Source organism: Castanea sativa, chromosome 6 (genome assembly GCF_040712315.1).
Source record: "Castanea sativa cultivar Marrone di Chiusa Pesio chromosome 6, ASM4071231v1".
Lineage (NCBI taxonomy): Eukaryota > Viridiplantae > Streptophyta > Magnoliopsida > Fagales > Fagaceae > Castanea > Castanea sativa.
Window position 1 is genome coordinate 18,295,050 of NC_134018.1, and position 26,730 is coordinate 18,321,779.

Here is a 26,730-nt window from a genome sequence, read left to right on the forward strand (position 1 = left end):
ACTTATGATTATTCCTATAATAAATAAAAATATAATTACGAAATACATTACTCATTATTAGATTAGTTTAAATTGTAAAAAAAAAAAAATTAATAAGACCACCATAAAAATAATTATGACGCGCAACGCGCGGGTTCGCGATTAGTTCTCATAATTTGGATCTTCAACTTTCTAGGTTGTTTTAACTCACTGGATGTCAAACTAAGGCCAAAATGGCCAAATATCACTTTTTGCCAAAATAATCGGTGTTCTACGACAGTTTGCATATTTAGCAATTTACCACTATTTTGAAACTCGAATTTTACATAGAACTCAAGTTTATGAAAATCGAGTTCCAAAAAAAGTGACATGGTAGCAAAAGTTGATCTGGCATTTTATAATTTAAAACTTTACATGGAACTCGAGTTCGAAAAACTCAAGTCCCTTGTAATATAAAACTTGAGCTTTTGAAGATCGAGTTTTTAAAAATTCAAACATGTATAAGACAAGAGCAGCTGAAACACTCTAATCTTTTAGTCTTGTCTTGTCTCTCATGTGCGTGTAGGACAAGTAGAAGTAAGACAAGAGTTGCTGGAACAAAAGAAAAAAATAAATCAAGTATGTAAGAGAAAAATGAGTCCGGCATGTAGGGAAGTAATGAGCTGAACCAATACATGGGTCATGATCATTAAAGGAAGTAAATCTTGGATTTCATGTGTTCAGTCCAGCAAAAGATCACATTTTACTCATTACTCGAGCTTCTAGAGCTCGAGTACTCATTACTTGAGCTCTATTCATATCACAAGGTACTCGAGTTTCACAAACTCGAGTTCCATGTTGCCTTTTTTTAATTAAAATAGTCCATGTCAATGGGTGCCACAGTAGCATATTTTTATAGAACTCGAGTTTTTGGATCTCGAGTTACATATCAAACTCGAGTTTCAAAAGGTGATAAATTGCTAAATATTTCACAAACAGTGATAGAATACCAATTATTTCGGCCAAAAGTGGTATTTGGCCATTTTCACCATTAAACCAGAGTACTCGGCAGCAGCATCAAGAATGCTCTGCCGCGGCTGACATAGGCATCATAGGGCTCATAGCTGCACACATATCAGATCTGCTGTGTCAATAGCATTAGACTCAGAGACTACTATGCAATTGATACACAAAATGAGCACCTTGATTTAAGAATAAGCTTTAGAAGCGGTTCAGAGCTTCAGTGATAATTGGAGTCCAAGTTGGTGTTTACAGGCAGCTAGGCCTTGAAATTAGGGGGAACAACAATGTGTTAGTACCTTTGCTCTGGCAAAATGTAATAAAATCCCACTATTAATATTCCACTTTATACTCTACCAATTGTAGCATATTAACTTAATGAAACTAGCGAACGCGGAGGACACCTCATGGCTAGGTAACCTGATCCATGACTAGGCAAGCTCTCAAATCCTTTTGTTCTTGGAAGATTAGTCACACCAGGAGAGAAGGAAATATGGCATTGGCAGCCCTCCTATTGGCTAGAAATTCAAAAGTTTGAAATTGAATAGAGGAACATCGTAGTTTCCTTCATGCACAGCTTATACCAGATGTATCTCGTTCAAACAAAATAAAAAATAACAAAATTGCAGCCTGTAACACTCCCCCCATCCCCCCACCTCCCCTCCCCCTCTCTCTCTCTCACTTTATAAACTAACCAAAGTTTAAAATAAGAAGGAAAAAAAACATTATGTAATTAGAGCGTATAATGTAACACTAGTCTTAAGCTACAAATAAAAAGAGATTTATTTTAATTTTTGTACGAACTTCTTTGCCAAAAATCTATTGAGATATCCTCTCTGTACACCTCCTTCGATATAAGGAAAAAGGAAAAAGAAAAATGGGAATCTTGCACAGGCTCAATCATATCAAATCATGCATTAGATCAAACAATAAATAACTTTCAATAAGATGTGGGGCACAACCATCATATTAGTCCACTCCAGAATTTACTCTTTACAAGAACCAACTAAAAATTTGAAGAAATTTGTCTTTGTTCATCTCTACAGTGTATTGTACATGGAAAGAAAGTATAAATTCCACTGTACAAGAGTAGGGATGTCACATAAAAGCCAATGTTCAGAACTCCCAAAGAATTACCTAAGCCAAACTAAATTAAACTAACTTTTCCGGATTTTCCAACAAACTCAACAAGTACAGATTTACAATTATCTAGATAATCAAAATCGAGAACCTCCTATTATCTCTATATCTGCCATTTTTGATTGAACAGAAAAACTTGTCCAAACATACGGTGTGGAAAACTATAATGACCTGGGATAAAGTAACTGAAATGCAGGAGGTATGTAATCATGCTGGAATGCAGAAGGAGGAGCTGAGAGCTGGAGGCAAGACACAAACCAGGTGGGGCCCAGCAGGATTGCAACTTATATTTGTCTCATCGACTTCTGGCAGTCCAAGTTGTGGGGGACGAACATAGCCCGCCACCAGCGGCATGCATAATATTGAGATAACTATCCTTGAACCTGTCATGGTAAAAAAATGATCAAGTTGCTACACAAATGAGTCATGTAAAACCATATATGTGACAACATAAGCTTCCAGGTATTTATTGTTTTTACCAATATAAAAATAATAATAACAACAAAATCTTGTAAGTGGCAAAAGTAGTTTGACAACCTTGCTTTGTGGAGAGAGAAACATGCCCTCTTTTCCTCCCAGCAAGCATCCAATTATCTGAATTTGCACCGACTTCATATAACACCTCATTCTGTTGTACAAACAAAAAAGATAAGCTTAAAGCATCTGAAGGGGTTACAGTGTTTGAAAATTTCACATTCATATTTCAGTTATAGCAGCCTAAAGTACTTTCAGATCTTGACTGACATTTCCCCTATCTAAAAATGGCAGTGAGGAAGAAATCAGACAAAATATGCATAAACTATAATATGAAGGATATAGATATTAAATTGGTGTCCTCTGCTCTTCTGACTTCTAAAATTGAAAAACTCAACTCAACCAAACCAAAGAGTAGAGCTAAGCTTAGTTGAGGATAGGGTTCCCCTCCCCCCCTTCCCCTTTCTTATTTAGATCTTAAACATTGAAAACATAATCTCAAAGAAATAATTCTTTCTTTTATTAGCCTTTCAAAGGATTCAAATATAGAAAAAGAAAAATTCTGGAAAAAATATTCATATTGTTAAACTAGTTAAAGAATTATGTCATGCTAAAAAAACATGTTACTAAACTAGGTAAAAAAAAATTATGCTATGCTAAAAGAGATAATTCAAGTTCAAGACCTAATACAATTCACTAAAAGGACAAATAGGTCGTTAAAATCAGGATCCTACCAAGATCGGATCAAGGATCATAGGATCCTACTTTTCGTTGAAAAACAAAAGCAAAAAAAGCATTGGTGAAATAATCCATGAAAGAGATTGCTTCAATGTAGTGTAATTTATATAACCTACACTACATCTATATAAACAAAAAAGAAAAACTTTATTTGATAGGAAAAGAGTGATGCTTTAAAATCCTAGGTTTTAGCTTTGCTCATATGCATTGACGACAAATTATGGACCATTTCTTGACTTACATAGTGTTTAGAAACTTCATTCTCCTCTAAATCCTTTAACCTTTCAATCCTCCATTCCATGCTAACAAGTTGCCCAACTCTAAGGCCACCAGAAGGCAGAGGAAGAAAACCAACAGCCAGACATGGGTCAAGCACAGGCCTCTGCAAAACAAGAGAACTCCTGAAGATCAAGTCCTGTCTAGCACCCTCAGGTCCAGGAGATTCTACAGCCACAGGTGGGTGTGCTCCAGTGGTTCTATCACCGGAAATGCCATATTCGATATTTAATATGCTCTCTGGTCGCAGTGCCTTAGCTTCATCTGCAAACCAAAAGAAACACTGGTTTTCGTAAATGTAGGCCAAATATGAAAAAGATTAGCTATTGCATTGGCAACAACAAAGCCAATTTGATCTTGACACATTAGTGTTTGGCATGTACACAATGTTTCTTATGATTAATCACCTTCTACTTTGGAAACAAGAAATACACCGCATTACTTTTTTTCTTTCCAATCAGTTCCCAAATTGGTTGCTTTAAGCTGACCTTTAATGATCAAATCTTAAACTTCAGAAAAAGCCATTTTTACTATACTTTAATCTAATAGTGTTCCAAGAAAATTAGATAAGGTAGAAAATTGACATGCTAATTCACCCCATGGTAAGACAAAAGAAATAACTTGTGGCTCAATTGAAAAATATTGCATTGATCAGGTTGAGCAATGAGCTCAAAGGCGTTGTTTCTATTCTGCATTTAATATGCATATTAATTCATTTCTAGGTTAAAATAGGCATATGAATGTGTTTCTACAAATCATGGTTTAAAAAACAGGCTTAATAATACACACACACGTAGATAGAGAGAGAGAGAGAGAGAGAGAGTGAGAGATGGGTTCAAGTTACACCTGGTGTAACTTTGTATGAGTTGCACCTTTTGTAACCATTGATTTATAATAAATCTAATGGTAGAAAGATATGAGTGGCCATGCTATCATTAAATATTTATTACTTTCCAACTCACCTATTTAATTAAATATTCTCTCTCTCTCTCTCTCTCACTCTCTCTCTCCTATTTATTCATTTACAATAATATTAAAATTTTAGACAATAAAAAAATTGCAAAATCTACAGCCACGGGTCAACACAGAAATTTCTTTGATAATTTGATTACTGAGTGAAAAGAAAAGGAAATAAAATAACTTAACATCTTATTTTGACCATAGAAAAAACCATAACACAAGATGTACTGAGTTAATAAGAGACGGAAAAGGAAAAGTATTTCACAGATCAGACCATTAAGACTATTTGATCAAACTGATACCATCTAAAATGTAAAAGCTATGATCCTTTATATAATCAATTTCCCATGTTTAGCCCACCCAAACGACGTGGTCTACAGCCTTGTATTGAAATTGAAGGCATTGGTCTTGATGAACTGGGTTCATCTGCAGTTATATTTGGCAACGGAGTTCTTACTTGTTCCATCTTGTTATCAATTTTAGCAGTGAGCAGTGGGAAGTTTGTATGAACTGAAGCCCTTGTTCCAGCTCTGCAAATCTTTTTGATATAAAGAGAGAGGAGAGAAGCAAATCAAGTGGCTCACTCTTTCGTTCTTTTTATGCAGATATGGGTATTTTTTAAAGACACAAACCTTACCCAGGAAGAGAGATATTGATTTGGGAGTATTATCCAAGTATATACATTTTGGACTAATTTTTGGTGTTTTCCAATTGCCATGGAGATCAGTTGAGGTGGGAGATATACTATTCTTTTGTGCATAAGGAAAATGAAGATAGTGTGGTGTGAAGAATTAGAGTAAAGAAATTGCTCATGTTCTACTGTGGTGAAAAGTTGCTCGTTGGAATTGCCACCGCATCTGTAGGCTTGCTAAACCGGAAGGTTTACAGGGATAAAATATGAGAGAGAAGCTGAAGGAAGGGGGGAGAGTACTGGGATGCATGGAGGACTTAAGGGAAATAAAGAAGAAGAGAAAAGCATTGAATTTAGAGAAATTAATGTGGGGGCAAGTAACTCATTAATTTTTAGACAGAATATTGATGACATAGCATGTATGTTTTTCACCATTAGATCTTATGAAAATACAGTTAAAAAAGGTTTATCAGGTGTAACTTGAACTCATCATATATATATATATTAGAAACCAGGGTATCTAGAGCTCTTCTAGCACCTGACCACTCCCTCGGGTATGTGTAGTCCTCCGGTCCCACACACACCAAGTTATTATGTAAAGGAATCCCTTAGGGGTGACCCCAAGATGCTAGCTAGAGGTGTCAAACCTAGCACCTCGTAGATATCATGAGGCCTTATGGTTGTGAGAATATGAGCACCTTTCCTAGAAAAAAAAATTTCAAGAACAAACTTCAAAAGCGCATGTTTTTAACATCGCATAGATGAACATAAGAAGACACTAATTTCCCAATCCTCATGTCCTTTGCTAACTTATGCCACAGCTAGAATGACAAAGAAAGCAATTTGGTCTTAAATGATTTTAAAGCAATTTTTCAGATCTAAATAAAGCTCCAACTATTCTAAAGAACCCTTTCCATTATTTGAATTACTTAAAATTGAAATATATTATAACTTAATTTTGTATAGACTGGTCACAGCACTAAATTTGAAAATGGATTCAATAAGCCCATTTCTATTCCCCACTACTTCCTTATCTTACTCTCCTGACTTGCCTTTTTGTACCAATGTCGATTGTTAACACAGTGCCAAATCCAACACAAGTCCTTAGTATTTTTTTAAAAAAAATTTATAATCATAAGGGCCAAGTCACACCACAGGGGCAGGTATGAAAGGCAGGAGTCAGCCATGGCAAGGCCAAGGCATGTTCCTGTAAGCAAAAAGCCCTAGTCTGCTTGGGCATGCCAATATACAGCTTAATTACCAAACATCAATCTTTGATTTGAAGCTGCTTCACACTTAACTGCATTGAGAATGGCTTAAAATTAACAAGCTTTGATATGCATGAGATTATGAAAATGACCTTGTTTCGAACCTGAACTGTAAAGGCAACAGGACCTTTGCCATCTCACATTTTACCATCACAATAGTCAACAGTTTTTCATGCATATACAGCCAAACTGTATCACGTTCAGCTCATCAATCATGTTTTGCATGATATTTCAGAATTGATATCTATATCACTCATAGGGAAAATTTTATGGACCTTTGAGAAACGAAACTGGCAAGCACATCAAAATCAGCACTGTGCTATTACTGAATATGGATGACATGTGCTTAAATTTTTTAACTAACATGGCATTTAGAATTTTATAACCCCATTTGTAGATATCAAAGGGAAGTATGTAACAAAAGGCATGTTAATATGTTAGAAGCATATTATTAGATGGTCCTGATCTGGCACAGGTAGTAAAAACAGATCCACATATAAGTGCATTGACTATATCCAGTATTATTTGAAACATAGGGTTACAAGCTAGTTAATTGTTAATGCGTGAGACACTCATTTACAAAGGATGCATCTACACCTGTTTAACTTCAGTTTTGATGAATAAAGATGCCAAAATTTATTTACACAATCAAATTAAAATACCTTCAGCATTCGACATCTCTAAGCATATGCTGAACAGGATTGCTGCTCTGGAATGTGGAGAGATGACAAGTGGGAAGAAGGCTGAAGTTGGTCTCCCATCACCTTTTGTAGTATGAACAAATCCATCTTGAAGATCAAGCCAAGCATCATTTATGGTTAAAGTGGCCTTCACTTCTGATTGTAGTATCACCTGGAAGTAACATAAACCAATGTGGACAGCATAAGAAAAATTAATAAACCATAACAAGATAATTTCATAGTTATTATTTTCACAATAAGAAATGTGAACTATTATCTTTGGAGGTCCAATCAACAGTAAAATTGATGTAATCCCTTCTGATTCTTTTTCTAATTTATAACTTTTATATTGAAAGGCAACAAAGGTCATTTGGTTTGTGAAAATTTGATAACACTTGTTCAAAATCAAAAGGCACACACAAAGAAGAGTGCTTTCAGAAAATCAATGAAAAATTACCTGTAGAAGCAAAGTTCCATCATTGCATTTATCTGCAATACGTGTGCTCACTTGGAAAGGGTCAGTAAAATGGACAGCCAGGGTCCTGTGCATTGGGCCAAGTGATTGTTCAGACAAATGCATAACTAAAAAAAAAAAGTAACAGGTAAGAAGTCTTTTCAATGAAACTGGAAGAATGATGGAAAATGACAATGCCTCTCAAATATCTGGTTGTGAGATACTCCAAATTCAAGCTTCAGAGCTATTGTCCTCATTCCATCCACAATACTCTGTCTCAGAGGGGAAACTGCCCATGAAACACGTCACAGACATCAAAGCAATCAGATTCAGCAAAAATAATACATGCAAAACACAAAAGATACGGAAACCATCAAACATCACTAGCTCAACCTGAAGATGATCCTCTTGCAAGCCCATCACTAATGGCACGTATAGGAATCCACAGAATAGAAGTCACATTGTTTGCCCAATTTGGAAACTCTATCCTACCATCGTGGAGACTCAACTGCTCAAAATTTTTATCAACTGCCAAGGAACCTTCTTTCTGAGCAGCATCAGACTTTGCCATGTCAGCCGCACTCTGTGACACATCAACATAACTCTGCATCTCAATGACATGTGACTCTTCAATCTTCAGACCTGGACCAGTATCTATATGCAATATAGCGCCTTTCAGGGAGTAGTTGATTGGCCGTACTATGATCCCAACCCACTGAGGTTCATTTATCAGCAAAGCAGATGAAATAGCTGCAGTAAGATCAACCAGGGCTCTTGGTTTGAAAACCTATGAAAGAAGAGGTTTTCTCAGATGATTGAACAAGTATGCATAAATCTACTTTTTCATTAAAAAATAAGCAAATATGTACTAAAAGACAGATACTTAGAAATAATTTCCTTATTCTCATTCTGCTTTAGAATGATAAGTGGATAATGTAAGAAGAAAACCAAATGTATAAACACAAGTCTTTGCCTCATCATCATAAACATCGTTATTATCCAAGCTTCTATTAAACCCTTTGACTAATTTTTTTATCCTGTGGCTGTAAAGCAGGGTACCTTCAAGATAGGCCTAGTTGGCTTTTCATATATCATAAAATCATCACTGTCTGCAGGGCCACCCTTCGAAAAGCTATGAGATCTGAACCGCAAGTGCCCTATCTGCCCAGTAAGAACCCCCAAGACATAGGAACCTGGTTTTTGGGGGGGCAAAGGCAGTGTAATAATATTCCGACCAGGTTTTAGAACAATAGCAGAAGGGCACCTTAATGCCTGAAATATCCGATGAAATAATTGTTATTCGAAATTCTATCAAATGCAACCAATAAAACTGCTCAACTGTAATGAAAATGAAAAACATCATGTCCAGAGAAGAATACCTTAACACCCTCATCACCATTATATGTAGCCATCAATGTGAGACTGAGTGAATCAAGAGTTATATCATCGGGAAAGCCACTCCAAACGGTCACAGATAGAGTACCAGGATCACCATCACAGAGCTCCAATGGGGGCCCAGGATTCCCAGAAAATGTAATTAAAGAAGACACATCTAGGGGTACAGGGTCCTTCATTTCACTGTGTGCAAGGCGAAGAACTTCTGACTGAAAAGCTTCGCGTTCCTTGGTCGAAAATAAGCCTTTATCTAGTGAAAGTAATCTCACACAAGATGATAAGTAGCCAGCTTGATCATTAAGTATCTTCTGACACTCAGCTAAACTGGGCAGGACTTCAGCCAATAGATCCTGCCATCCTTCACCCGCATATAGGGCACAAACCTTCTCGTATGACTTTGCAGCCAGATCAAAATTTCCATGTTTGAAGCAGACGGCTGCAATTTCACCATCAAGGACAACTCCATGTCTTTTCCACCAGGAATGATGGTAATTGTCAGCAGCACCCTTAGTTAGCTCCAGATATTTTTTCTGCCAGTGCCAAAATTGAGAAAGCAGCCAAATATCAGCCATACAGAGAACTAAAATAGTTAATGGAAAATAAGATGCGAAAGACTAAATAGACTCGAGCTTTACAGAGTGAGACCACTATAAAAGACAAACAGTATCAAAAATCATTTAGAAGTTGCTCTCAAATTTTAAGGAAGGGATTTTATGTTTGATTACATAAAGACGTCATCACATAAAAGAGATACTGCCAAGAAGTTAAAGAGAATGAAAGACAGTGTGAGAATATTTTTTTAAGGGCAACAAACTTTTACAGGATGCTGTGTGCATGAGTATTCGTGTGTGAGCACATATATGTTTGGCCTGATTTATACCTCATACTCCTCTAAAGATGAAAAAGATTTCCATAAATCAGTATTAGAAATTGTATGCTGCAAAGCATGCTCAGCAGCAACATAAATCTCAGCAAGTCTCATGGGTCGATCAATTGAGCTCTCAAAACCTCCTGGTGAAGAGTTAGTGCGTGACATGGAACTTGCACGGACTTTTTGTGATGGGGACATCTTTGTGGATGCATCTGAGCCTGATCTGCCAATGCAAAAACCAAAAAGATACGAACTTAAAAATCTAACATAAAAGATAATATATTTAAAACACTTACAAATAAAATTAATGCATTATTTTTATTACCCATCATTGAAAATGGGGCGACCTTCAAACATTTCAACCATATTTCCAGCAGAAAGAGTAGCCCTTCGCCGATTTGCCTCACGCAAAAGAAGGGAAGGTTCAAGAGGCAATGGTTTCCTCTGAATACCCAAGTGCTTGACTCTAGGAGTTTCTTGGAGAATCATCTATACAAAGGAAAACATGGTCAGTAGTTCTTTTGCAGGAAAGTCGAAAAGAGGCTGTTTAGCAATAATAACGATACTACTAAAGCACATTTTCTTGAGAAATTATGCAGTTCACATACCTAACATTGTATATGAATAGACATTTTTATTAATAGGTGTGGAAAAAAACAGTCGGAAGCAGTCAGGAGAGTGCCAAGCAAGGAAAGCAGCGTAGGAAATCAGATGTTTTTTAGTTTTTTTGAACTCCAAATTTTGAAGACCCAAAAATAAACTTCAGCACTCAACTAAAAGCATGACAGCAAATACAGCCCACAACAGAGAGTAATTGTCAAAGACTAAAACAACTTTCAGCAGATTTCAGTCACTATAATAAGCTCTTTAAAATGACAGCTTACAACATAATTGACAGATCAAATGACAACAAAAGTGCAAGTTTAGTCATGCTCAAGGTTTTTTTTTCACTTTCAGACATGTTCTACTTGGCAATTTACCTAAATTTCTCTCAAATTGTCATCCAAATTTTAGTTCTGAATAATCAATATAGTAGAATATCAACCATATGAGGAAAAAGAGAATAATGAATTTTATGACTAGCATTTACATATTAAGGAGTAATGTGTAATAAGGCACTAAGGTTATTAGTTTGAATACTAAGCTTATGTGTTACAGTAAATTAACATATCCTAAATACTTTCCCGTACGCAAAATGGTATCATAGCAGTAAATTCCCCTTTGTTGCTGCCGTCAACCATCCTCCACTACCAACTTTGCCTTACCCATTGCTGGTGACCGCGCCTATTGTAATACCAAGCCTTAGCAACCATCCATATCCAGAAACCCAAAAGTGTAGTTCCACATCATGTCAATGACAAGTCCAGTGGTTATCAAAACCGCAAATAGGGTCGCTTAACCAAGGCAGCCTCGTTCTCAGTAGAACAATCCTCCGCTGTTGTCCAGCCATGACCACGGCCACAACTGTAATTTTGGATTTATCCCACATCACTTGATTCCACTGGGATTTCACTCCAGGCTGCTGCTTGGACGAGCTATGACTCAATCACTAGGAGCAATGAATAACCCCTCTTGAAAAGATTATCACCAGTAAGAATCTTTCCTAAAGCCGCTGTCCACACAAAAAAGGAAACTCTCTAAGGAGCCTTAACCCTCCATATAGCTTTCCAAGGGAAAGGGAAAGTCAAAGTGGGTGAACCCTGTAAAATCATGTAAAAAGATCACATAGCGAAATCTCCACTACTCTTTGGCTTCCATCTCATCTGATCTTCCCCTCCCTAATAGGAAAATGGGAATTCGACAAATGGAAAAATGCAGCCACCCCATAAATCTCTCAATCATTACAGTTTCTAGTGAATCCCACACCCCAACTCCTTCTCCCCCATCCTCCTGTCTCTCCAACAATGATTCCACAAGAGCATCCTCATCCATAGCAACTTCAAAAAATACAGGAAACATCATCTTTAACGGTTGATCACCACACCAATAGTCATGCCAGAATCGAATTCGAAAACCAGAGCCTACCTCAAACCGAATGTATTGTAAAAAACTATCTCCCTTCATTCTAATACTCTTCCACAACCTACAATCATGAGCACCATGAACAAGTTCCAAATATCACCCACCCCCCTCCTCCCCATACTTCCCAGCGACTACCCATCTCCACAAGTGGTTCTCCTCCAACCCAAATTACCATAACCACTTACCCAACAAAGATTGGTTGAAGGTTGTAAGTTTACAAATCCCCCCCAACCCTCCACTAGCCAAGGTTGGGACAAGATCACCCTCAAATAGAAGATCAACTACTAGATATTGCACCTTTCTAGGAAGAAACTTGATTACATGGAAGACTAGAATGTTATGTCTCAGTCTAGTGCAAAAGTGGAGTATAGAGCCACGGCTCATGTGTCATTTGAGCTGATGTGGATTAAGTACCTACTTGAGGAGTTGAGACTTAATGTCAAGTTACCCTTAACCATGCAACGATCCATATTACTTTAAATCTCGTATTTGATGAGTGGACTAACCATATAGAAGTGGATTGCCATCTTGCTCGGGAAATGGTGGAAAGTGAAATTATTATTTATTTTTTTGATAAGTAATAAAGATGTATATTCAAGAACACTACCTTATGCAGAAAGTCATAAGGAAGAGAAAAAATTATAGAGAGAGAAGATAAAAAAAGAAAAGGAAAAGATACTAATTACAAAGGAGAGAGCTAAGGAACATAGGAAGAGAATCACTAGTGGTGAGTCCCCAAGCCCTAGACCAATAAAAAAGGGAGCTACTGAAAGAAGCCAATAGCTAGTCATCAAAACTTTCCATGTCCTCAAACGTCCTCCAATTTCACTCCCTCCAATTTCGCTCCCTCCAAAGACACCACATTAAGCACAATAGAGCTAAATTCCAAATGCTAGACGGAGGCTTTCCAGGCCAATTCCACCAACCAAAAAGAATATCCACAACCGATCTTGGCAAGACCCATGAAATCGCAAAAGATCTAAAAATCAAACTCCACAACCAGTAAGCCTTACTACAATGAAGTAGCAAATGATCCACCATCTCCCCATTACAACGACACATAATGCACCAGTCAACAAAATCCATCCCTCTATCCCTCAAATTGTTACTTGTAAGGATCTTATCCCATACAGCAGTCCATACAAAGAAAGAAACACGCTGGGGAGCCTTAACCTTCCAAACACTTTTCCAAGGAAAGATAATGGGCAAGGGACTTCTTAATTTATTATAAAACGATCAGATATCAAAATCTCCATTCTTTGTCAACTTCCATCGCATACGATCTCCATTCTCTGTGAGAGGTAAGTTTGAACTCAAAGTACGGAGATATTCATCCACACCACCCATTTCCCAATCATTTGGTCTCCGAATGAAACGAACATTCCAGCTTCTCCTTTCCTCTATCCCCAACCGTTCAAGAGAAGAGGCCACCAATGCCTCTTTATTGGAAGCAATCCCATACACACTCGGAAAGGTCAATTGAAGTGGATAATCGTCACACCATTGATCTATCCAAAGCTTCACTCTATCCCCCCTACCTCAAACCGAATATTTTTGCTAAAAACCTCCCAACCCATTCAGATACTTCTTCACAAGCCACACCCATGTACCCCTCTATCTAGCTTGGAGGTCCATCCCCCCATTATTCCCCAAACTTTAAAGCTAAAACCCTTCTCCAAAGCCTTGTCTCCTCAATCCCAAACCGCCATAACCATTTCCCTAGTAAGGCTTTATTAAAAGTAGTTAATTTCCTTACTCCTAACCCACCATTTTCCAGAGGTGCACACACCTTGTCCCATCCCACCAAATGTTTTTTGGAATCCCCCCACAAGAAATCCCGTTGCAACCTCTCAGTTTTATTGGCCACATGCGTAGGGATAGTAAAAAGAGATAAAAAATAAGGAGGAAGACTAGATAATGTACTCTTATGCAAGACTAGATTGGATTTAATATATAACAAGCTGGGATTATATGATACATATGTCCCAGCTTGAGAAGAGTGTAGAGTTGTGATTAAATATTAAGGGGTGAATGTGTAACAATGTACTAAAGTAAAAATACTAAACTTATGTGTTAGGGGTAAATTAACATACCCTAAACACTTTTCCTGTATGCAACATGATAAAAAGTTCAGGTGTAAAGAGGGACGATGAAACAAATGTTATTTTACGTAACAGGGCTGCTAACAATGCCAAAAACTAACATTTGTTTGGGATCCATAAGTTCCGACCCAGAAGATGAATTGTTAGACCACTAATTGAGGCCTAACAAATCATATGAATTGTTAGGGTAAATTAACATACCCTAAACACTTTTCCTGTACGCAACATGATAAAAAGTTCAGGTGTTAAGAGGGACAATGAAACAAATGTTATTTTATGTAACAGGGCTGCTAACAATGCCAAAAACTAACATTTGTTTGGGATCCATAAGTTCCGACCCAGAAGATTTTGTTAGACCACTAATTGAGGCCTAACAAATCATATGAATTGTTTGGGATCTAACGGTTTCACCCCATTATAGAAATTGTTAGGCCACTGATTGAGGCCAACACGGAAGCCAGTAATTAACTATATTAGATTTTGGAGCCAGTAATTAACTGTATTAGATTTTGGAGCCAAACGTGTCGCATATTAATTCATTCCTATTATTGACTATCTTGTGTGTTCTGTAATGACTATCATTCTGACAACATGAGTTGATTAGTCAGTAGAGAAAAAGCACAAGAACAATGATGTTTTTAAAGGAAGTGAACATATTAAATGTTCCTTTTGCTAGCACAGTCCTGATTATCCCATATTGAGAACTTACCTTTTCTTTCACAAGAACCTCAGATGAAGCATCAGGTGGAACTAAAGGCCATACTGCTGGCTTGGGCCAAGGTAGCATACTGAGTAAAGCACTGTTTGGAAGAAAAAGGGGTAAAAATTAGATAAAAAGTAGGATCTGAGCATAAAATAAATTTTTGCTGCAGTTGAAGAATATCGTAACTCAGCTTGCTCTTTGTTACAAGCATGCTCTTTGTTACAAGCAATCAAATATAGAGAATGCTAAAAGTAGATTTGGTCTTCAAACTTTAGCGTCTACCTGTTGACAGGACTTCTTTCTATCTCCGTTCCAAATCCAACTAAATATGCAAGCCTCATGAACTGCCAAAACCATAAATACAATCACACAGAATTTCTCATTGCCAACTAGAAATAGGAATAGGGAAAAAAAAAAAAAAGATAAAATTTTGTAGAAACTGTCAACCACCAAAAAGACAGTGTAGAATACAAAATCAATGCATTCAGACAAATATTGGCATGTTACTCCCTCTGTCCCAAATTGTTTGGCTTCTATTCCATTTTGGGATGTCCCAAAAGGATGTCCTCTTTGGAAATTCAATCCATAAATTTCCTTAACATACCCCTCACTTTATTAAAAAAGCCAATCCCTCTCTTTTACTAAGGTTTTTTTTTTTTTTTTGGAATAAATAACGGAATTGTATTAATCAAAAGTCCAGGTACACCAGGGGTGTACATGGATAACAGTACATCAAACACATAAATTACAAAGATCAAGCATTTCAAAAAAATTAGAACAAGGAAAAAGATTAAAGGAAGAACTCCACTCCAGCAAGGTGTGAAGAAGAAGAGATTTAAATTCTGAAATAGACAGTTACTAAAGTTTATATTAATGAGGGTAGTTTTGGAAACTTGTATAGTTTTATGTAAAAAACAATGCATTAAATGATGCTCCCCTAAAAAGATGGATTTTCTAAACAGGCCAAACAATTTGAGATGGAGGGAGTATAAACAATGTCTCTGGTTTTACCACATTCCCAGTTCAGTTATAGACATTAGTCACTTTTGGGACTCAAAAATTGGTACATCACCAAATAATACTAAACGAAACAGAATATGCAGTTAAAGTTATTAAAAAAATTCTACCTTAACTCTGCATAGCGAATAAAGATCACCCTGAAGGCGGTAGAACTCCTTTTCTATATCAGGTGGTCCATCGTTATATTGAGAAGCAGTTGCATTGATCAAAGCCAAGCAAGCAGTTATTACCCAAACTTCACGCATACAAAAGGGTAGAATACTCTGAGAAGAACTCAAAGAAGAAAGGAAATAGAAAAGGGGAAAAAATCAGAACCAACATTCAATTGATGTGCAAAAAAGTAACAATATTATGTTAAGCAAAGACATAACAATAGACTATCAAATACCTCACGCAAAGCCAGGGCCTTCGAGAAGCTTATTATGAATGAATAACCCCTTGATGCAACTTCAAAGGCCCGCTTTAGCTTAAATAAAAGCTGCAATTGACATATATCACTAAGATGCAATACCAATTTATAATTTCAGTAATGGAAAAGTACTTATTGCTCCAGAAAGCAACTTGAAGCCACACCAATCAAAAGTTAGAAATAACTAACTGCTTTCATAATGAACACGCATAACTAGAAAAAAGATAACAAAGACACAGTTCAGATATTTTTGGTTAAAACAATAACATAATTCCACATCATCTTCCACGTTTGTTGAATTTACAGGCATAAGGCTCAGCGGGAGTTATTGCTTTTATTTGATTCATGTTACTAAAGGGCACTTCTTAACCACTAATTTGGAGTTTATGATAACTGAAACTTTTATTATAATAAAAGAAAAAAAAAGTTGCACCAAAATTTTCTAGAACACTTCAACCTTCTTTCCCTGTTTGTATTTGTGCATTTGCATCAGTGTGAGACAGAGAAGGCAGATAATGACAGAACCCAATGACCTTACAAAAGAATCTAACTAAATTTTGAGCACCCACTCACAAGTACTTGCAGACAGTCATTTTGAAAGTAGCTTGAATTAAACCTAACGGAGCTACTTGTTACAACAACAACAACAAACAAAGCCTTAGTCCCAAAATGTTAGGGTCGGCTATGGATTCTTGACAGGGTCAACCATATATATTCTTTCCCTCCATTCTACTCTATCTTAAGTCATACTCTTTGTTACTCCCTTAATTGACATTTCCCTTTTTATTACTTCTATTAATGTGATTTTTGGTCTTCCTCTACTTTTTTTCATTCCCTCAACTTGGACCAACTCACTCTTTCTTATTAGTGCATTAGTTGCTCTCCTCTAAACATGACCGAACCATCTTAAGCAACCCTCCCTCATCTTTTTACAATAATACAAAAACATTTAATCAAGTTAATTAATGGATTCCACCATCCAATGAAGCACACGTTTGAAAGTAAGCAAAAGTGATTCATGCACAACAAGATGTGCATTGTTGACAAAGCAAACAAAATGACATCTTTACAATGAATTTACCGTCTAATTCAATTTTCTTTAAATGCAACCATTTAATATCAAATGAGGGATTCTCAGTTTTGCAAACCTTTGATTGACAGGAAAAGAGATACTGTCGAAATTCGAACTCCCTAAACGAGTCATCTTGAACAATCTGTGTCAATGGTTTGTTCCCAGGGTTAAGCAAAGCAGCCTGATCATCACCACGGTCTACTCCTCCAAAGTCTCTCAGTTTCCCAGTCATATTAACTGCATAAAATGAGATTAATTTTTAATCCTCTATTTTTTTTGTAAGAAGTAATAAAAAGTTGATCCATTAATACTCATTACTTCAATCATACAATGATCCATATTGCTCAAGTACACAGGAAGTACACAATAGATACACCAACAATTAAGATCTAAATTTACAATGCTCAATCAAATTTAATAAATTTGAAAATGAATATAATCCTGATGCTATCATCCATTCAAACAAGGATCTGAGGTATAACCATTTCAGATCCCCAATATATATTTAAAGGTCATATGATCGTGTGAATATTTGTGCGTATATTTCATAGCACTTCTGTTACTGAAAAACACAAGCAGCATCAAAATTTGTATCTTGACAGCAGAAGTGATAACAAGGTAGCACCTGTTTCCAAATAGCAGAGTTCTAACTCATCATACTCGCGCAATGCATCTTCAAATAGATGAGCCATCTCAAACATAAAAGCCAAACTTTCCTGAGAATAAGTCAGAAACAGCTAGAGTAAGCAGAAGAAGAATGTAATAAATAACTGGGTTACATAACTATAAGGACAATAGTTATATTTGAGACTCATGCTTCCACGTCTATCTTAAGTGAGAAGGATGTCACTTCCATCAATAAAGGTAGAAGACGAAATTTGAAATGTATTCTCTTTAGTACAATGATATTTACTTGAGAAATAGAAGGCAAAATATGACATTGAAAAATCCCAATTAATAATCAATGCATTACTCCTTGAAGCCAAAGCACCCTTTACCACATTTTTAATTCAAAGCTTTAGGCAAAAAGGAACAACCTTCAAGATAAAAAAATTACAGAAGTTCCAAACGGGCATTAAACGTTGTTCACTGAGCTTGCGTATCTCATCCTCATAAAACTGTACACGCCTATCCAATGTATTTCTGATGGACTCCATAATCTTGGATTCCAGGTCTTCCCAAAAATTTGCCTCAGGGCTTTGTATATCTAATTTGCAGCACCTGAACAAAGCATAAGTTAGAAACACTAGAAAACAAGTGAAAGATCTTTCATATCAAGCCCTTTGCACGATACTATATACATTTCTTCTCACAGTTAGGTCTTTCTAAACACTACGCTCCTCAAATTTAAAAATGTAATAATGCTGGTAAGGTAGTCAATATATGACCCAATATATTGATTGATTTATACTTCTCTTATGGTTAATAGGTAAAAAGAACGAAAAGTCATTAACTGATGTTTTCATCCAGACAATGATAATTATAAATTACCACTTGTCCCAAAGCTTAAGCTATTAGGAAATGAAATGATGAATTTGATCATTTAACCATTATTCTCACGCTCCCTCTCATGTGTGGATCTAGATTCTGCCTTAATAAGTGGGAACCAACATGTGGGATTTTTAACTTTTCAAATGGAAGGTAGAGCAGGGACTAGGAAATGGTAACATTTTTCTTTTGATAAGTGACTAGGAAATGGTAACATTATTCTAACAATAATAATGATTGAAAATTAATTTTAGTGTCCAAGTATTACTTGTACAATATACTGCCACAATGCTGTTAACTTGCGAACAGGAAATCAATTTAACGTTATGATAAGTAAAACATATATTCCAGTTATACAATTACTTATAAAAAATAAACAAATAAATGAAACATGTATTCCAGTTATGTCTGACAATAGAAGTAACTCTTCGGTGAAAATGACTTGAGGACAAGCCTAAAGTGCTTGAGAAACTTAAACCACTTGAGAAAAAACTAAAGCAATGATCATGTCAATTTTTTTTAAATCCATCAAATGAAATATAATACATTATGGAGACCTGCAAACATACCTTTCCCTCTTTTTAGAGCTAAATTCAACTTCAAGTTTGGCATATACTTTTTTTGCCAATTTTGTGGCTTGATCATTATTCGGGGGAGCTTTAGACACAAATACAATAAACCATTCCCGCTCATCATTTTGGACAATCAATTTCAGGCGTGGTTTAAGGATGGTCCTGAACTCATCAAGATCCTATGGAAAATGAAAATGAAAATGAAAATATAGTAAAAGAACCACATTAGCAGTAATACAATCAGAAAAGAAAAAATGATAGAAAGAAAGAAATCACCACCTAATACTTACTGAATACACGTACATCAAAAGAAATAAAACTTTTACAAATGTAAGTATTTGACTTTATTGATTCACAGATACAGGAGCATTACATAGGTTTATTTAAGTAAGGGACACATGACAAATCAGTATTAACAGTATTTTATTCACGTGTAAATAGAATTACTTCAAACAGAATGAGAAGGCACTGGGACATGGAAGGCAATGGAGCTCAGATTGTAGGAAAAAAAATGGACTCTAAATAAATAAAACTCATGTAAGGTCCTTTCTAGAACTAACAGTGCAGAGGGGAAGTTTTTTTTTTATGGTGGGAAGGGGGGGAGGGGGGAGGAATGAAGAGGTTTGTGCACCCAATCATAAGGAATTGGATACTTTGTCAAGTCATCTGTCATCTATGCTTTGCACTTGCAATTGATTGCAATTCATCATTCAATAACTTCCGTTTAGTAGACCAAGTAAACATAAAGTTGGCTTATGGGATCAACACTTAATTCATCAACTTATTTATACAAATAGAAAATTCTATCAGAAACTTCAGGAAATAATGCAAAATATTAATCATTCATATCATGCCACTTTTTTATTTTACTTACCCTCTTAACTACTAATATCGCACTATTGTTGTATCCATAACTACAAATAGCATGCATTTATCATGTTTTTCTTCATCCCAGGTGATGTGCACACTATTATTTACGTAGCCTACTTCTACTGTGAAAATATTTAAAATAAGGGCAAAGTGCACTTTTCCCCCTTAAGTATAACAATATTGCAAAGCCCCCCTTTAGTTTAAAAATGAAATGTTAACTTTTTAAAATACACACTTTACCCCTCCATTACTATTTTCATCCAGTTAAACAGAAAATTCAATTTTTTTTCTGAACTTGTGTCCAGTCCCACGCTAATTTGAAGCCTTATATATAGGCAATGCTGTAAAGGATTCGGTGGTTTCCGCACAAAAGGTCCTCCCATGTGAGGAGAGGAGAAGATTGCTAGAAAGCCATGGGTATGAGTTTCTTCAAAAAGTAGTTTGGCCAACTCTTTTGAGGTGAAAAACATTGTTTATTTTGGATTCATTCAGATTTGGATTGGTTTGTAGCTGTTAGGAGTTATTAGTGCATTTGTGTCTGAAAGATTTTGAGTATGTGTTTGTAAACTTTGGTTAAGTGTGAGCAATCTATATAGCTGATAGTGGATTTTGGTTGGGGTTGCCCATTAGCATAAGCTTGGAATTTAAGTCAAGGTGGTGATCTATTAAAAATTTGCAAATTCCTATTTTGAGTTAGTTAACTTTTTGGGTTTTCTTGGTATGGAAGGAAAGTCTTGTTTTTTTTTTTTTGATAGGTAATAGGAGTTTTACTGATAAGAAAAGAACAATGTGTTTACAATTGTAAACTCATTGCACTTGAAACAAATACAATCAAATCAATGGAAAGTCTAACAGAAAAAAGGAAATCATACAAGGAAATACAAGGCGTAAGACCCCAAATACAAGACCACTCAAACAAAGTCCTACCTAGCAATGTCTCATGACAACAAATAGGGTTGTAAATGAGCTATGCCGATTCAAGTATTAATAGTTTAGATTTCGTTCATTTAATCTTATTTTGAACACTAGCCAAGCCCGAGCTCATCATCAAACAAAATCGCATGTTTAAGCTATATTCATTTTCTGGTCAAACAAGCTCAAGCATGTCCATGAGCTACTTAATTAACTTATTATTTTTTCCTTTTTTCCCATATATAATAATAACATGACCAAAAAAATTTACCCCTTCACAAATCTATAAAATTTTATTAATGGACTATTTTTTTTTTTTTTGATAAGTAATAAAGTTTTATTGAAATCAAAAAGAGAGAGACACCAAAGTACACAGTGAGTATACAGGGAGGAAACAAATCAAATACGAACATTACAAACATCAAGCAAATCCAAAATGGAAGAAAAAGGATGGTTTCTCCACACGGAGAACCAATCCAATAAGGGTCTGAAAAATAGAAGCTTGAGATAAGGCATGGAACACTCAATATCTTCAAAACACCTACTATTTCTCTCCTTCCAAATACACCACATCAAACAATGAGAAACAACCATCCAAATATCTCCATTACGATGGCGACTAAAACGACCTTGTCAGCAAGCAAATAGCCCAACAACAGACAATGGCATAACCCAACAAACTTCAAATAAACCAAAAACCATATCCTACGACTCCAAAGCAACCGGGCAATGAAGGAATAGATGGTCAACAGTTTCACTATTACACTTGCACATATAACACCAATCCAAAATGCAAACCTTTCTTTTCCTTAAATTGTCAACCGTTAGACATTTCCCCAAGGCAGCGGTCCATACAAAGAAAGTCACCCTAGAGGGAATCTTCTGCTTCCAAATGTTTTTCCAAGGGAAAAACTGCTCACTATAGCCAACTAGAATATGGTAGTACGCACTAACCATGAACCCCTTACTCTTACCAGGTAACCAACATCTCTTATCCTCCCCAATCCCCCTTACAGGAGTGCTATAAATGGTGTTTATGAAGCTCCTGAAAGCTTCCAATTCCCGGTTATGCACATCCCTACAAAAATGAATCTCCCAATGGATGACTCCATTAGTGAACCTCATAAGATCCACCACACTTGCCTCTTTGATACGACAAATCCTAAATAAATCAGGATAGCAGACTGCAAGAGAAGAAGAATCACACCAACGATCAAGCCAAAACTGCACTTTAGAACCATCTCGGATTTCATATAGAATAAACCGATTCATATGAATAATATTAACACTAAACTATAAATAATAGTTTAATATCATATGAACCTATTTACAAACTTCTACAATCCAATCTCAAATATATATAAGTACATTTTTGGCACGTAAACTGTAGTGGGTCCAAATCTAGTTTGGATGACTTTCCTACAATAAATTTATTAATTGAACGAGGCTATGCCGAAGCTAGGTACCACGTGAATCCTATACAAATGAGGAGCGATGCCACACTGGACAATAGTAGGTTCTTCCTTAGATCAAGTTGTGACCTTGGGTCTGTAAACTTGAAATACCAAAGAGAAGCTCAGTTCCTCCATGACTTGACCAACCCTAGGTTTGGCCATGGAGGGTCCAATGTCTAAGTTAGTGAAGAGCATGAGAAAACTAAGGTCAAAGAGAGAGAGTTGAACAAGCAAAGAGAGAGTCCTTGGACAAATCAAAGAGTGAGTTTGATAAGCAAAGAGAGAGTCCTTAGGAGAATGTCTTTAGGCGAATCAGAGAGTCCCTGAGAGGATTAGAGAGAGTCTTCAGGAGAACGTCCTCAGGCAAGTCAGAGAGAGTTCCTAAGAGGGTCATAGAGAGTTCCTGAGAGGGTCAGAGAGAGTCCTCAGGAGAGTGTCCTCAAGCAAGTCAAAGATGGTCCCTGAAAGTGTCAAAGAGTGTCCTCGAGTGAAAGAGAATCCCTGAAAGGGTCAAAGCCCCGAGAGAAACAAAGAGAGAAAGAGCCAACCCACTTTGCCAAATGGTCTTCCTTCCTTTTATAGAGAAATGTGTGGTTGTCGGATTTTTTTGAGTGGGACCCCCACATATACATAATAAAATTTTTAAAAAATGTATATACTTAAATTGAGCCTCACATTTACAAGTTTGTTCCCAAACACAATATTATGCTTGAGCTTGGCCTTCTTTTTTGGATAAGTAATTATAATTTACAGAGATTTAGAAACCAGAAAGAAAGGGAAGCTATAAGATTAGCAATACAAGTTCAACGAGTCTAAAAACTCCATCAAAGAGAAGGTTGAGATAGTAAAAGAGTGAGTTGTCCATTCGACGAGAGTTTTCAAGAAAAGAAACTTCAGATTCGGTATAGACAAATCCTTCCCCTCAAATATCCGCTGATTTCTCTCTCCAAATGCACCATAGAATACAGGCTAGCCTTGCCCCGCATACAGTTCCATACCTTCGATGCCTCATCATTCCATTCCAAGGCTTCATCAAAGACTTGACTAGTATGACCCAAGCAATCCTGATGGCACAAAAAAAGAAAAAAAAAAAAAAAAAAGAATAGTGCAGCAACAATTGACTTATGGTGTCACGCCAGATGATTTACACATGCAACACCAATCCACCATTACAATACCCCTTTTAAGTAGGTTATATGTCGTTAGAATGTGTTGCCTCCCAGACAAAGAAGGATACTATAGGTGGGAGAATACCTCTCCAGACACACTTCCACTGAAAATTAAAAGTATGAGCTACCCAAGCAATCACTGTGTAATAACTCTTGATTTGAAACCCTTTTTCAGGGAAAGGGACCCAAACTAGCTTATCACCACTAGATGAACCAACCTGTGCAGCATACAAATCATCCAAATACTAAGCCATAGACTCCAACTCCCAGTCTTCAGCGTCTCGACTAAAAATAGTTTTCCAGTGTGCCTTGCCATGTAGCCATTCCATACAGTCAGAAACTCGAGCACCTTTGTCTCTAGCAAATCAAAACAACTCGGGATATCTATCTTGAAGGGAACTATTACCATCCCAATGATTCTTCCAAAAAAACACTTGGGAACCGTCCCCTACCTCATACCGAATGTGTGACGCAAACTGGTCCCATCCCTTTCTAATATGTTTCCAAAGTCCCACCCCATAAGTCCCTCAGCCCGTTTAATAGTCAAGCCTAGAATGGGGCTTAAGCTTGGCTTGTTTGGTAAAAAAACGAATATAGACAAGTCTTTTAGCAAGTTGATCTCAAGATTTTCATAAACAACTTGGTTCAATTACATCCCTAGTGACAAATAAGTAACTCGTACATCTTTTTTTTGGGTTTTCTTGGTCTGGAAGAAAGTCTATTCCATGAAAAAGTAGTAATTAGTACGGCTTGTTAAAAAAGTGGTATTTCTTGTCAAAAGAAGTAATGTTGTATTACTTTTCTACCAAGAAACAAGTTTTGAATCCTTATATTTAGGCAATATTGTAAGGAATCTGGAGGTTTCAGCCAAGAGATCCTCCGATATTGGGAGAAGAGAAGACTCTTAGAAGAATATGGAGTAGCTTTTTTCGGAGAGTATTTTGGTAGTTCTTTTGGGGTTAAATGATGCCCACGTGTGTAAGTAAAGAGTATTTATTATTTGAGTAAGAGAGAACGATTGGATGTATTGAGGTGTTGCATTGTAAGAGTGTCAAGTTTGTGAATAAGAATCGAGTGATTGTTTTGTGTGTATCATAATTTATGCTAATTTGTGTTTGTTAGGAGTTATGAGTGTGTTTATGTCAGTAAAAGGTTTTGAGTGAGTTTGTATTTGTAAGATTTGGTAAAGTGTGATTTTAATCCATAAATTGATGGTGGATTTTAGTTGGTGTTACATAAGCATAGAAGTTGGTCAAACCACGTTAAACTTAATTGTCTTGTGTGGATGTTTTATTTTTATTTTTTTTATTTGAACAAGCTTCTGCTAGCCCAAAATTCCAATAAGATTGATAGCGTTGTGGGTACAAGTACAAACTGTGTATTTCCTTAGTTTTAGGAAATGTTGGTGAGTTGCAAGTTGTAATAACAACTAAATCATATATTCCCATCTAACTAAAGAATCAATTGTGCAGCTACGCTATAATTAATACTAGAACATGTGAATGAGGTCACTGAGACAGCAAATTACCTCACAGGTAACAAGAACCACCGTTGCATATGGCTCCCGAAACCAAAATAATGATTGCTCCAAAGGGAACCGGCTACGAAGTCTAGAATCTGTTGTTAATATGAACTCAGCAGTAAAATTCTCCACAAACACAGAGTTACGGGTCTTGTTGTTTAAACTTGCTCTTTTGAATGGTAACCGCCTCTCAAATTCACTCTTAACAATGGGCCACAAATCGCTCACATCTTCCACTGAAAAGCAGCTTAAAAAAATTAGTAGATGGGAAGCAAATAGCAAGTAGGTCAATGACACATTCTGGCATTCAGCTATTGCATAAATATAGAAAATATATTTGCACATATCAAAATATATATATATATATATATAAATTATATATTTGCTTCTAACAATGTTGTGAAGTCTATGATCATGAGATATAAAATAAATATCAGAATTGGAAGGCATGTACTTTTCATCCCATAAAAAAAGTGAGCACCCTTAGATATTAATCCTAATGTAACCATCTTGCGAATAAGCCTACAAAAATGACTGAGTTTTGTGCAAGACATATAATAGAATCTACATCAGTAACTCTTTCTGACGGCATTTGATGGTTCCAATGGACAAAGACAGAAAAAATAATATAAACGAATCATTTCCAAAGCATTGACGACTCTTAATGGGTTCACAATTTCTAAAAAATCACGGAAAATTACCACACACCAATTCCTAAAAACAAACCATTTTCAAAAGTATTGCAAAAAATCGCCCCTAGTACATGTTCCCACTTAAAAAAAAAAAAGCATTTGTTACAAGTTACAACCACAAAATGAAATCCTCAATAATCTTTTCAATAAAATCACAAAAAACATTACTGATTCACATAGGATCAACTACATTCGTTCAGAACAGAACTCCCATAAAAGCTATACAAATTACAACGCCTACAAAAAAAAAAAAAAATCACACAAAGTAATGTGGAACAGAGCTGAACACAGAGTGATAATAATGTAGCTTATTTTTTCCCATTATTCGAAAATTTAGTAAGATTCCTAGCACTCATAAATTTAAATTTTAAACCTACTGTTGTCATTAACGAAATCAAGCAATTCCATCTATAATTTGAATCCAAATCTAACAGTGTAGGTCACAAAACAATTACGATTCTCGAGGCACTGAATTCAACTACAAATTGAGCTTAAATTTTAATACCTAAAATAAATTTTTCGAAAAAACAAAGAAAGATTAGAGAGGGAGGGTGAGATTGAAAACCTGCAATAACGAGGTGATCGGAGGAATTCTTGATGGTGTGGAACTGAGCTAGAAAGTTCGCCATCGCCGATCTATACCAACCAATATATGCAAATCATATACATAGAGAAAAGAGAGAGAGAGTGAGAAGTGTGGTTGCTCGGCTCCTGGATCGAGTAGATGTTGGGTTCGGAGGTTGGGATCATTTCATTTGGACTTGGGATTCACAGTCTGCTGGCGATCTAGTGCTTCGCGTCCTATCACCCTCCATCATTCCGACACTTCATCTCACCGTTGGATGACCCTTTCTTTTT

The 26,730-nt window shown here is 36.2% G+C and overlaps 1 protein-coding gene across 1 annotated transcript; it reads right to left on the bottom strand.

Annotated features, from left to right (window-relative positions):
* Positions 1 to 1,895: 1,895 nt before the first annotated feature.
* LOC142640503 (trafficking protein particle complex II-specific subunit 130 homolog) lies at positions 1,896 to 26,730 on the bottom strand. The gene is made up of 21 exons (XM_075814628.1): positions 26,438 to 26,730; positions 25,187 to 25,416; positions 19,251 to 19,432; positions 18,231 to 18,414; positions 17,819 to 17,909; positions 17,270 to 17,430; positions 16,101 to 16,190; positions 15,820 to 15,975; positions 14,975 to 15,036; positions 14,699 to 14,789; positions 10,191 to 10,354; positions 9,875 to 10,088; positions 8,979 to 9,524; positions 8,659 to 8,871; positions 7,993 to 8,386; positions 7,798 to 7,888; positions 7,603 to 7,687; positions 7,128 to 7,317; positions 3,572 to 3,870; positions 2,656 to 2,746; positions 1,896 to 2,501 (listed from the first exon to the last, which is right to left on the bottom strand). The coding sequence occupies exons 1-21, from the start codon at positions 26,499 to 26,501 to the stop codon at positions 2,326 to 2,328; spliced, it is 3,774 nt and encodes a 1,257-aa protein (XP_075670743.1). The 5' UTR covers positions 26,502 to 26,730; the 3' UTR covers positions 1,896 to 2,325.